At 32.4% G+C, this 14,427-nt stretch overlaps 1 protein-coding gene across 6 annotated transcripts in view; it reads right to left on the bottom strand.

The window, feature by feature from the left end:
* Nucleotides 1-14,427, bottom strand: part of sws (patatin like phospholipase domain containing sws) — a 149,908-nt gene that overhangs the window by 53,285 nt on the left and 82,196 nt on the right. For all 6 annotated transcript variants that reach the window (XR_015041570.1, XM_085818090.1, XM_085818055.1 and 3 more), the window contains 2 exons: nucleotides 12,498-12,561; nucleotides 10,114-10,236 (listed from right to left, as the gene is read on the bottom strand). Coding sequence is in view for 5 of the 6 variants with exons in the window: in XM_085818090.1 (XP_085674216.1) it covers nucleotides 10,114-10,236; nucleotides 12,498-12,561 (187 nt within the window). In the remaining variant the exon portion in view is untranslated. The remainder of the gene's footprint in view (nucleotides 1-10,113; nucleotides 10,237-12,497; nucleotides 12,562-14,427) is intronic.

The raw sequence follows: 14,427 nt of genomic DNA, 5'->3' as shown, positions 1-14,427 counted from the left end.
CAACTAGAATTACCCGTTCTAGAAATAACATTATAGAGGAAATGGAAAAACGACTGTCTATATGGATTGACGACGAAATTGAACGCAATATGCCATTAAGCCAATCTATCATAATGCCTTCTTGACAAAAAGGCAGAAAATTGGAAACCCAGAATAGACTGAATGATCTGACTGAGAATTTTATTTGTTTTTAAAAGTATATGCATTTATATTGTTTTTATTTTTGTAAGAAATAAATGTTTGATTTTATTTTTATTAAAAAAAACATTATTAAATTTAATGCCTAACCATTTTTTATCCGTCTTTCCCTAACCCCATTATTTACATGTTAAGATAGCCTCGCTTAGCGCTGTTTCGCATTACACTCTACTTCGATGGAACGTATCCCCCGCGTTAAGCGGGGTCTTACTGTTTTTAAACACCTCTGTAATTGGAAATGTATGACTATGACAAATGACTGCGAAAATAAAGGCCGAATAAAGGCTTTTAAGCCAGGTAAGCGGATATATATATACAGGGTGTAGGGTGTCGCATAAAGAGTGCCGAAACTCTGCACAGCCAGATTCCTCATTGGGAGTACATAAAAAGTGCCCAAACCACTGTACCTGTACAATCCATATTTTGCAAGAAAAATACGTTACAGTTAGTGCAACGAAAAAACACTTTATTTGACACATCAACAACAGTATTTATAAAAGCAGATGTTCAGAGTGTCCACTGTGCATATCAAGGCAGACTTGAATGCCATGGAATGGATGAGTGCACACATGAAAGCAGCATGCAGATGAGCAACTAAGTCTGTGTTGTCACTACGTCTCTATACATCAATTCCTTGAGATGGCCCCATAGGAAATAATCCAATGGCATGAGATCTCGTGATCATGGCACCCATAGAACCAGACCCTCCCCCATCTGATCCAGTAGCCGGAGTATGCCATATCTAGCCAATCAAGTACAGGAGCACAGAAGTGTGTTGCTCTAAGGGTATGTCATCAAGGAACTCGGTTTAGAGATGGAGAAGTACCAAGTAGACTGTCCCAAGAGCCATTCAGACAACATATATGGTTCAGACAGGCAATCCCCAAGTATACCGGCTCACAAATTTACATACCAATGTTTATGATGTTTCCGTGGCCGGATTGCATGCGGATTGACTTGGGACCACATATGGCTGTTGTGATGATTGAATACCCATCATGAGTAAAACATGCTACATCAGATCACAAGATAGTACGTGCAATGAAGCCATTATATGTGCTTATGTTGCTGCAACAGCTGTTTGCAAAAGTCCATGCATCTCTGAGAGTCATCGGTTTCAGCCCTTGCACATTTTTCTGTTGAAATGGGTATAGCCCCTCTGACTGTAAGAGTCTGTAAATAGTACTTTTACTTGTATTCGGTTCAATGGCTGGCGTCCTTACCTCAGGCATTTCTTCTACCCACCATAGTATTGCATCCGTCTGTGTTATTGTCAGGGCATTCTGCAGTCTTTCAACATTACGACAACTGTCTCTTAGGCAGATGTTTCCCATATTTTACAGTCTGTCATCCAGCCTGCAAAGAGGACGGTGTGATGGATATTGAAAGGCATACTCCCTAGCACTTCGTAAGGCATTTCTATTCCACTAGCCATACATCAAATACATGTCACAATATTCACGAACAGAATACATGATCACCACACAAAAAATAACGATAGCTGCAAGATGCAGCCTTTTAAATACATGTTCAACAGCAACTTAGTATCATTCAACAGTGCATGCAGCGAACATTTTGAATGTCAATCACTTGGAAAAATATACAAATACTGCTGTTGATGTGTCCAATATAGTGTTTTTTCATTGCATCGGCTTTGATGTATTTTTCTCATAAACTCTGGGTAGTACAGGTACAGTTCTTTGGGCATTTTTTATGTAATCCCAACAAGGAATCTGGCTGTGCAGAGTTTGGAAGCTATTTATGAGACACCCTGTATATATAAAAAAGTTTGGTACCACTGATTGCAATAGAAAGGCAAGGTGCAAACTAGATGTTACAGCAATACATATACAAAATTTCAATGTTCTACGAAGAATAGTTTTTGGGTTATGCCAGATACATACAGACATTAAAAAAAATCTCTTTTGAGTATATTTTAAATCCATTTTACTATCCTTTTTTGGGAAAAAGAGTCTTCTATTCTGTTCATACATACAGACATCATGCTAAAAAATTGTCTGAATGGGCTCAGAAGCAGTCACAATAGATATTTCAATGATAACCAAAAATTTTCAAGATTACAACCTTTCCTTTTTACTTTGTGCAAAGAAGTAAAACTGCAATATATTCTCATATATTTATTTTCCCTTTCAAAACGAAAAAAAAGTTTATCGTCATTGCTTTCCTTTGGCACATGAGATACAATAATGTATAACTATGTAAAAGGAAATCATATTTTATTCATCTAAATGACACACACAACAAGAAAAAAAAGAGAAAAGCGTTTTCAAACTTAAAAATTATTAGTAAAACTGTAGGTTTCACACAAATTCTTTTTTATCACACATAGAAATGAAGAATTAATGAATCACTTCATTCCTGCATTTAATAAATAGAAATAGTTGCTATTCAAGTAGTGCTAAAATTATCATAATTATAGCATTTTACATAATGTTACATCTTTCTGCTGATTTAACTTAGGTACAAAGTAATTTTTTCAAAGTTCTCCAAAAAGTACATTCTCAGATTTGTTATTACAGAACAACATTTCAATTTGCGAAAAGAGGATATAAAAACATAATATTTTAGATGCTTAAAATCTACAGATTTAAGAAATATAAAAAGACCATCACTTAAATATACCCATGCATAGGTACAAACCTCATAAAAGAAGGTATTCTCAGAGTAGAATTATAAGAACTCCAGGCTTATGAAATAACCATACAGAAAGAGAAAAATCTTTCTAAAATAAGTATTTGAGATAAAAAAAACACATGCACTTAATTATATATAGGTTATGAAGAACATAAAAAGCATTAAAAAATAATCATAGACCACATTCAGTATAAATATAAATATAACTTTAACTTCAGCCAGTGATTATAAAATTTTTATAGATTTAAAGAAAAGGAAACCCGGTTTACAAAAGTATTAAAAAAGGAAAATAAAGAGGAAAATCAGAAAAGCAGCATGCTTAGTAGACTAGAAGAGAAACACACTAATGTGACAATCAAAATCGTAAAAACAACCTTGTATTTAGCGCAAGTATATTGACACACTAAATCGATTTCGAGGGCAGCTAAAGGTCCCTCCTCATCAGAAGAAAGAAATACCTAGAAAGAAGAAAAATAAAGGGGAAGGAGTCTCAGAAACACGTGGTCCTTATCAGCACTGCACGTGGTTATAACCGGATTTTTAATCAGAGTTACACTGGCCGCCTACTTTTACTGAGCCAGGCTATCTGATCAAACATGTAACACAAAGGACAAGAAAATTAGCGAAGTTAAAAATAGGGAGCGAGGGGGCATCTGCACCTTCACGCTCAAAATCTGAACTTCGAATAATGTCATTATTCCTTGTGTCCTTTGTGTTACATGTTTGATCAGATAGCCTGGCTCAGTAAAAGTAGGCGGCCAGTGTAACTCTGATTAAATTGAGTGTTTCAATATAATTACACTAAATACAAGGTTGTTTTTACGATTTTGAGCATGCTTAGTACTTCAGCAACAGCAAAGCTGCATCTACATTTAGAATTAAGCAATGTCCCATAACTTCAATGTAAAACTCATTGAAATGATCATAAAATGAACTTTTGCTTTTAAATCACACTGTTAAAATAATATATTGCCTGAAAAATATTACTCCTCAGCTTAGAAAATTAATAATATATAAACAATTTATCATTTTATTTGTATTTCTCAAATTAATCAATGATTAGATATATTCACAAAATTAACGTATTTTTAAAGAAGTGTAACAGAAGGTGAAATATGTCAAGTCATCTTAATTATACAATTAAATTACTTGCAAAAAAGTTTTTATGCTGAGTAAAGACTATAAGTGTAAATTTCAAATCCTAACAACACATTGCATATTACAATTTTTTAAATACACTGGTGTGCAAAAATTAAGGACGAAGTCGAAAAATTAGCATATCAGCTAAATGAAGAGGCAGAGCGGACAGAAAGACCAATCAGGAGATTAAGTAAGGTGATGTACGGTAGCACATGCGTAGATATGCAGGTAGACATAATGGGGGAGTGTCTGAGTAGTATAAAGCATGTTGTCGGTGTAAGATCAGTATTTCTGGCAAAGAGATTGCGCGCCGTATAGCAGTTAAAATCACACTGAGCTGCTGCCTCAGCGAGAAATGGCAAATAATAAATCTGTTAGACGACATCTGGATGCTTTTACATGAGGTCAAATCATTGGGAAGTTGGAGGAAGGCCGCAGTGTGACAAGTGTGGCTGCAGAGTTCGGAATTGCACACAGCATCGTTTCATGACTTTGGAGACAATTTCAAACTACAGGAACAGCTATCCGGGGGTTTAGTAGTGGTCGTCCACGAGGAACCACACCCGCAGATGACCGGTATATCATTTGTTCCTGCAATACTAATAGAAATAACATCTATGAATTTAGTACAGTTGATTGTGCTGCTAACAAGTAAATTAATATGTAAAATAATCTGCATAACTGACATAAAATTATTTTGAATCAGTAGAGTATTTTACTTCGAAATTATGCTACTTCATGTATTAATGTCAAGCTTTCAGTGTTAAATTCCTTTGCTAAATTTTCATGTTTTGATTTGAAAGATAGTAATACAGATACTTCTGGCCTTACAGGCCAGAAGAAACAGGCGGCAGACAGCGGGAGAAATTGCTAGACACACGTCACAGGCGACTGGAAGACTGATATCGCGTTTTACCGTGGCCAGAAGACTGCACGGTGGTGGTCTGTTTGCATGACGCCCTGTACGGTGTGTACCTCTAACGCCTGCCCATCGGAGAAAGCATTCTCTGTGGTGCCGGGAACACCGGAATTGGAGAGACAATGAATGGGAATGAGTACTCTTTACAGATGAGAGCAGATTCAGTCTGAGTAGCGATTCTCATCGCATACTCATCTGGAGAGAGCGGGGAAGCCGCAATCATCCCTCGAACATCATTGAAAGGGACAGGTATGGAGGTGGCGGTGTTCTCGTTTGGGGAGGCATCATGCTTGGTAGTACATCTTCGACCCAGGTTCAGTCAACGGGACTCGTTATTGTAACGAGATTCTTCTTCCATATGTGCGTCTTTTTAGAGGCGCTATAGGTCAGCAGTTCCTTTTCATGGACGACAATGCACCATGTCATCGCACAGTAGCTGCCGAACAGCTCTTAGAGAGTGAGGATATTGAACGTATGGATTGGCCGGCACGATCTACGGATCTCAATCCCATCGAGCATGTATGGGATTTTCTAGGCAGATGCTTGGCAGCTCGTACCTTACCACCAGTAACGATTCTGAAGCTTCGATTGGCTCTGCAAGACGAATGGGCAGCAATGCCTCAACAACTCATTGACACCCTCATTCTCAGCATGGGCAGATGCTGTGAAACCTGCCTAGCAGTCAGGGAAGATCATATCCCCTATTAAAGACCGGATGTTTCTTGCTGGACACCCATCACAGGGATGTTTCGGCCTTCAGTCGCATTGCGCTCCATGCTACTTTTTCAATAAAGCTTCTTTTTATCCCTCTGATTTCTCTTTTAGTAAGTGTTGCTTACATTACTCATGTCCTTACATATTGGGGATCTTACGGTATTAAATGTGTTGATTTGGAAAGCTTTTGTACAAAGTTATATTGAAAGAACCGTCTCGTCCTTAATTTTTGCACACCAGTGTACACTGCAAATCTCAACAAACAGTGACAAAATTAAAAAACAGCACATTTTCAATTTTGGTGAATAGTTTAATAAATGAAAATTAAACAAAGACATTACTATCTTTCAAATCAAAACATGAAAATTTAGCAAAGGAATTTAACACTGAAAGCTTGACATTAATACATGAAGTAGCATAATTTCGAAGTAAAATACTCTACTGATTCAAAATAATTTTATGTCAGTTATGCAGATTATTTTACATATTAATTTACTTGTTAGCAGCACAATCAACTGTACTAAATTCATAGATGTTATTTCTATTAGTATTGCAGGAACAAATGAAAAAGCTTCTAAATTAAGCAAGCATAACAAAACTGTTAATTAATATGGACTGTAGTAACAAAGTCTATTTTTGTGATTATATGCTATATAGTAACATGGACTTCCTTCAAAACAAAAGATATATATATATGTTCAGTAATCACTTCTATAAATAAGGGAACTGAGAATTCACTATGCATAAAGAATTAAAAATTGAAGAGAATTTCATATTCTTACAATATTAATGCAAGAATTGTTTGAAGAGAATTTCATATTCTTACAATATTAATGCAAGAATTGTGGATAACTTTCTGGAATTCAGATATTTCATGCATTAAAATTAGCATATTTATATATTAAAAAAAGATGTTATTTTTTTGGAATGAAACAAGTTTGTTTCTCCATTTTTTTAATTGTTTGATAAATTAATTAATCAATCAATCATTTTGATCTAAATCAAGTTTGCTGTTATATAACAATGGTTATTAATGGAAGATCACATAACTATTTTTTATATTTATTTAGTATAAACTATAGGTACCAAAATATCATCCAATAAAAAGTTTCACTGAACACATGTCAGAACAATCAGGACTGTAGTAATATTTTTGTGAAGTTGCCTTCAAATTAGAAAAACAAAACAAGTAGACAAGACAGTGACTAAATTATTAGTATGTAAGTCTTTTTCTTATGTTATTTAAAGGAAAAGGATGGTTTGGTTTTGGTTAACTTGATTACGGCAAAGCATACTAGGGTTACCTGCCTAAGGGAACGGATGCTTTTGTGGATGACTTTCTATAGGAAACTGGCTCATATACACATTACACATGGGAAACCAAGAAAATGCCCATGCAGCCAGCCTGTTTGCCTGGAACTGAACCCAGGTCCCACCAGTGTTCAGTGATTTTACTACTTAGCCATTGGTGGGTCAAAAGGGATAGAGAAATGAAAAAGAGCTTTAGCTTTAGATGGGGGCACAGATACATCAGCCAGATCATTCATTATCTTTGTCAGAACAATAAATGAAGAATTTAAAATTCAGGAAGAACTCTTGGAAATAAAACCATTAGTAAACAGCACTAAATGAAGACATACTCAGCACACTGGATTAGGCCATTTCTAAATATGAAGGTTTTGAAGTGCTCAGGCATTGCATCAGATGACTCTAAAACAATGGTTGGTCATAGATCTGCATTAGGAAGACTGCAGAGAGAAAAGGGGCATACACTGTTTGTTTTCAATTTGAAATTATCACCAGGAGACTCTCAGTGGAAAAGTTATATGGTTCAGTCAGATAATGGAAACTATTTTATATACTGTAAATTTAATAAGGGGAGGCAATTAAAAGTTCAGAGACACAGAGCATTTATTGCATTCCTGGATAATACAGAAGCTGAGTATGGTAACATTTCATTGTACTGTGAAGTGTGCTGGAAACTGCCTGCAACAGTTTGGGATGAGGAATGAAACTTTTCTCAAAAAAGAAAACATGGGGCATGAGAATCAAGAAATACTGGAAGAAATTCAATTTTCAAATAATCTTGCTTTACTAAGAGATTTAACATCTCATCTAAATGCTTTAAATCTGAAACTACAAGGCAGAAAACAAAATATATCCCAAATTTATGAACATACAAAAGGGCTTTCGCAAAAAACTTTATGTAATGCAAATTGCACTGAAGGCAAATAATACTGCACGCTTCTCATCTTGTTAGCAGTTGAAAGAAAAAGAAAATGACACAAATTTTAGTATGTTTCATGAAATAATAATGATGCCAGGAAAGAATTTCAGGGCAGATTCTAGGATTTTGCCTCTACATTAAAACTTGCACTGTTATGCAAGCAACCCCATAGATATTGGAATAAGTCCTGTGACATTCAAATAAATTTGTGATCTTCAGGCAGATCCATTCTACCAGACTAAAAAAGTCTGATCTCGCTGAAAATTTCTGGAAACTGATTTCTAAAGAACATTTCCAAAAACTGCTTAAATTTTCTGCTAATGTTGATTGTACATATGTGCGTGAAAGTGCTTTTTTTAAGCAAGTTAAATCACAAATAAGAAATCACACTGAAAGTGCTTTACTGGAATCGAGACTGAGACTTTGCCTTATTGAAGTTACAATGGACACTGATAAACTTTCATCAGAAAAGCAGTGTCAATCATCACATTGATTTCTTGACTGTAAAATAAAAAGCTAGACCACATTGACTTGGAATAAGCTTTTTCCCCCTCCTTCTACAAATGCCAGGATCTAAATGAATTAAGGTGACTTATAAATGCTTTTAAAAATATTTTTGAAAAATGTGTACAAATTTAAAAAAAAAGTTTCTCAAAGTTAACTACAGATAAGGCAAGAATTGTGTCCTATGATATTCTTGCCTTATCTGCAGTTAACTTTGAGACATTTTTACACTGCATTATTGGACTTAAAAGCTCTTCAAGAATTAAGCTAAATGAATTTAATGTAATGACTGATCAATAATTATAACATACACTTTAAAGAGTATTGTATCTAAAAAAAAAAAATATTTTCTTTGAGTATTGGTTCTTGATTAAATTGGATGTAACACAGCATGATCTGGGGAGGATAAAAATTTCCAGAAAGCAGAGCTTGATACAACTTTATTTTAAATTTGGTGTAATTTTTTTAAATAAATATTTTTATGTTTTAAAAATTAAGCATTTTAATTGCCAATAGGAGAAGTATTACTAATTAACTCTCTTGATTCCAGTCAGAAAAATACCAGTTATTAGCATCTTTGATTACTTTATTATTTTTGATAAATTTGTCAATAGATGGAAAAAATATGGAAAATCAATCTGTAAATTCATGTAGTGAAACCAATGCACTAAAAACATATTTAGTATAAAATCAAATATGTGACTTTTCATAATTATCAGATAAGACTGTGATGTTAGGTTAATGCTAATAGAGCATGATGATGTCACTTGATTCTATTTCTTTGTATGTTAATAGTCTAATCATACAAAATCATAAATATTATATTTCTTTACATCAATTTTATTTAAAAATATTCTTTAATAACTAAAACTTTCTTCTGAAAGTCCTTTAAAATACGGCATACTGAAAATAAGCAACATCACTTAAAAGAAGATAATATCTACAACTATTTAAATAAATATTAACAATCATACTTGCACTGCTAATGGGAAAAGCTCAGCATAGAACTAAGTAGGAAGGGACTTGATTTGTAACTATTATTTATCCCATTTAATAGAAGCTACTATCAAATTAAAAAAATATATTATATAGTACAGTTTTCTGAGTACACTAAATATTTAAAATTAATTATAATTATTTATGAGACAGCTGTGGAGGACTTTCTGTTAGAAAAAGGTGCAAAACTAAACTATTTCAGCTAACAAGTATCCTTTATTTATAGAGACAGCCACAAAAATACCCAGACAGCCAGCTCAGTCTGAACCACAGTTGGATCAAATCTGATAAAATATTAACAGTGAGGGTTTATGTGTTTGATTGGTAAAGATAGCCAATAAATAAATTTTGCCTGATGCAAAAAAACTATATTTACTCATCTGTTATGAAATATAAAAAACACCATATTACAAGGATAAATATTACTCAATGCCATGATGTATTAGAACTTAATTTACGAGTATATACTTTTTGACAATTTTTAACATGTTTCATACATACCACTAAAAGAAATAAGCAATTTTTTATTTACAAATAAGAAAATGAATTAAAATATGCAAACAGAAGTTAATAATGAATTTTTCAGTGTAGGAGTCAATTCAAAAAGCATTAGGCTATTAAGCATTATTAGATTTGCTTAAAATAATCAAGCACAGACATTATGATGCATATATATATGGATATATATATATATATATATATATATGCATATAAAGCATTGTATGGAAAAGAAAGCAAAGTGCTGAAAAAATAGGCTTACCATGAGTGTGAACTCTCATAGTACTGTCAGTAATATCTGTAGTCACTGTAAAGTAAGGCAGCCAGAGATCTTCAATTTGCCTTTCACCGAAAACTTCAATAATTGCACGGTTAAAAGCAGCACCTAAAAAAAAGGAGGGGGGCATATTTGAGATTGCATTGCAAAACAAATTAAAAGATATTTCCTTACATTACATTAAAAGATATTTCCTTATATTACAAAGATTTTACTTACATTACATTTTTATTAACTTAAAAAATTTGCAATTATTTAATGATATGAGAAAGCAGTTTCATATTCATTCAATTCATATTCAGAAAAAAAAAAAAAAAAATGCTTCAGTGAATAGTTAAGGAACCAAGGGAAAAAAATCTGATGCGGGCACCACATGACTTCTTTATATGGCATATTAAATTATACACATTTTTTATGCATTTCCTTTGAACTTATTTTTTCGAATTTCATTAGAGATATATTTCTCATTTAATTAATTCAGTTCTCACTTTACGGCAAAGTAAAAATACATAAAACTCAAAGCATCTCCATTAAAAATTGTAAAATACAGAAAAACATAAAACATCAAATACATTGAAACAGCCAAAAAAATAATTTTTCTGAGAATTAAAATTAAGAGTTTTTATGCAAAAACAAGCAATTCAGTCAGCGTGTAAGAAGGCAGATTTTTCGGTGCACAAAAGTGAAAGTTTACTTTTGGTCCCACTCGACAAAAAGACACTGAACATAGAGAAACTGACTTATTTTACTATTCTACCGAGTTTCAAATACAAACAAATGGCGGTTCATTACGTTTAACTTGCCACTTAAAAGTTTTAAATTGTTGATAATTCTACAATTACATACAGATTAATTAAAGGCATAAAAAACTTAACCAAAACATAAAAACTGTATATTTCAATCACTTTTAAAGCAAAAAATGGTTTCGAGAGCAGTTGAAATGGATATATAATTCAATCACTTTTAAAGCAAAAAATGCACAATTTACCAACATATAAGAATAAAAAAGCTAAGCTCACCGAGCCAGGTAACAGAGCGGGATATATATACATGCATATAAAACTGGTGCAGCTGATTGCAATGAAAAAGGGAGATGCAAAGTTACACGTTATAGCAGTCCTATCTACAAAATTTCAATGTTCACAGCAACTCATTCTTGAGTTATGTGAGATGCATGCATACGCAAGTCCAGATGTCAATGGACAAAAATCCCTTCTGAATTCATTTTACAATCCTTTTTGGCAAAAACAGCCCTTTATTCCATCCACACATACAGATGTCATGCAAAAACATTGTTCAAATGGTTTCGAGAGTGGTTGAAATGGATATTTTTGTTAAAATATGATATTTTTAACAAAAAAAGTAAAAAGAACAGAAAAGAGAAAGTCCTCTAACCAATACAAATTAATTTTTAAAGGATCTAATATTTCAGTAATTTTAAATCCCAAAAGAATCTAGAATCTATATAAATCTCAACAAAACACAAATACACAGCCATTCTTTGTCAGTTGCACTTTGGCAAGCTTTCTTTTCATCTATCACTTAGAATACCAGCAGCTGAAGTATGAGCACTATATTTTTAATGTACTAAGAAGTGAAATACCAATTTTCGTTTCTTTCTAGAAGTTATATGCACTTTGTTATATCATTTGAATGCCATTTAGTTTATCTGGAAGCCATGCAATTCACTTTTATTTCCTTAATGCTCCTATTTGTGTTTTGGTAAATATGTTGTAAATGTACATTTTAAGTTTCCACAATTTTTTACTTCTTTGATTATCATTATTATTTTTAATTTCTTTTCTCAGTTTCTAATCTTTTTCATTTCTTTTTTGCTTTGTGTCTTATAAGCACACAAATGAAAAAATGAATTGTAAAATCAAACTTATAAAAGTTAATTACTGAAAAAATAACATCTGATACTTATAAAGTACAGGTACATTACAAATTGAACAATTAATGAGATAACATATAAAAGAGGCAAATTTTTGGAAAAATAAAAATCTCTGGTAATAAATCCTATCCATTATACAAACAATTTTGGTATATAATTTTAAAAGTTTTATGAGAAAGGTATAGTTTATTAAATTAAAAAATACTTAATAAATAATAAAAAATTATTACTAAATACTATTTGACAGTTATATAATAGTACAATTATTAAATATACCTAGTAAACAGTAAGAAGTAAGAAAAGATGTTAATACATGGAAGAATAAATCGCAAATTCTTTGGGACCAGTTTATCAAATTCACATGTGTTAATTTGTTAATATCAAGTGGTAACTTTCTTGATTAAATAAATAAATAAAAATCTAAGCTTATTAAATAAATTATTAATAGAACTAATGATGGATAAAAAGAAAATACCTGTAAACATAGCTGTAGCAGGATATGTCAGATCCAGAATCTGACGCCAGTAAGAGTTCATTTTCTGTAATCAAAAGTAATTTCATTATAAAACATAACTTAAGATCACCACAATACTGAAACTTCCAACATTATGATATGCTGCAGGCATTTGGGTTTGTAATACACTGAATGCAGACAGAACCGATAAACTGATAAAAATGAATATTAACAAAAGAAATTCTAGAACTTTCCACAAAATATTCGTACAGCTCACAACATCAGAGTACAATCAGTAATTACATTTAAAACTACTAAGCACGTTAAACACAATGCAATATGCATCTAAAGAGCGTAGCTAATACAGAGACAGGAATTATACAGGGACAAGACCAAAATGTCACCAAGTTTGGCAACTTAATGTGATTTCTCGCCAAATTTGTGATATAGCCATTCACTTAATGCTCCTGCATTCTTACTTTTCTGGCAAGGCTTCGCCTCTTCAGATTTTTATGCTGCATTATTTATTAAAAAAAAAAAAAACTACAGTTTCACATATAATTTTACTAAAATTATTTGCATATGTTCAAAATTCATTAAATTATTTTAATGAAGAAAATATCAGCAAAATTTCAACATTATTTCAACAAAAATAATTAATAAATAAAGCTTTACAAAACATAGATGTGATGAAAATAAGTAGCAATTGCAGCTATTTGATTAATTACACTGAACAGAAATTTTATTAACTTCCTGTATCTTTGACACAAATGCATTTCTTTGCAGAAATACTTCTTTTCTGTTCAATATGGAGATTAAAACTAAAATTAAAATAAAACTGAAAGAAGTTACAGTTATCATGTCAAGAGAATACCATAAATTTACTTAACCCCTTCCTTCTTGCTCCCATCAAAATAAACGGGGTGAGTTTTCGCCCTTTATTTCTCATGCCCATGATTTTTCCGGGCTGGAGAGTTCAAAAGCAACGTGCTAAAAGGAATAAAAACCTATTCGTTTCTTTCGCCCAGAAAAAGTTTTATTTCTTATTTTACACAATAGATGGCAGTACCAGGATAATATTTTATGCAATTAGACATAGTTAGTTTATTTAAAACTAGATGTCAGCACTAATCAAATGTGTATTTATGCTATGTGTTTTCTAATTTTATCGTTAGCTCAGTCACACATTTAGTCTCATTGTGAATGCACGTGGTTTCTGTTCTGTGATAAAATATACTTATATTTTTATTCTGTACATTATGGAGTCGGAGTCAGAGTCAGATAGTGAATTGGATTCTGATTTTAGTATATGGATCTGAAAGTGATTCTGAAGTAACTGATTTTTATGAAAGTTCAGTTAACACATCTGACAGCAGTGATGATGGATCTGTACTGTTGCATGGATAAGCATGGACTAAAATTGTGTCTACTTCAGCAGATCGTGCACCCCCATGTTTTAAATTTTGGGGATCACCAAAGGTAAATATAAATTTTGATCCAAGTTCTGGTGTCTTGCAATATTTTAAGTATTTTGTGAATGACAATTTAGAAGATCTCATCGTTTCAGAAACAAACAGATATGTCGGACAATGCCAAAATTCTCCAGGATTCCGCCTATTCAAAAATAGAAAACTTTGGATACCTACCTGTCACAAAGGAAGAAATTCTTAAATTTCTCAGTATTGTTATTTTACAAGGTATTGTAAAAAAAAAAAAAAAAAAAAAAAAAAAAAAAAAAAAAACAGATACGAAAATGTATTGGAGCAAAAACCATTCAATTTCAACACCTTTTTTCAGAAGCATAATGCCTTGTAATAGATTTTATGAAATACACAAGTTTCTGCATTTTGTAGATAATGAAGCTTTTGATTGTAACACACATCCAAATCCCAAGCTGCATAAAATCTGGCCAGTGTTACAGCACCTGAATGAATTGTTTCAAAGAGCTGTA

This window comes from Stegodyphus dumicola, chromosome 1 (genome assembly GCF_044657685.1).
Source record: "Stegodyphus dumicola isolate Sdum_Otavi_A_Nest chromosome 1, ASM4465768v1".
Taxonomy (NCBI): domain Eukaryota; kingdom Metazoa; phylum Arthropoda; class Arachnida; order Araneae; family Eresidae; genus Stegodyphus; species Stegodyphus dumicola.
This window is presented reverse-complemented; position numbering and strand designations above follow the sequence as displayed.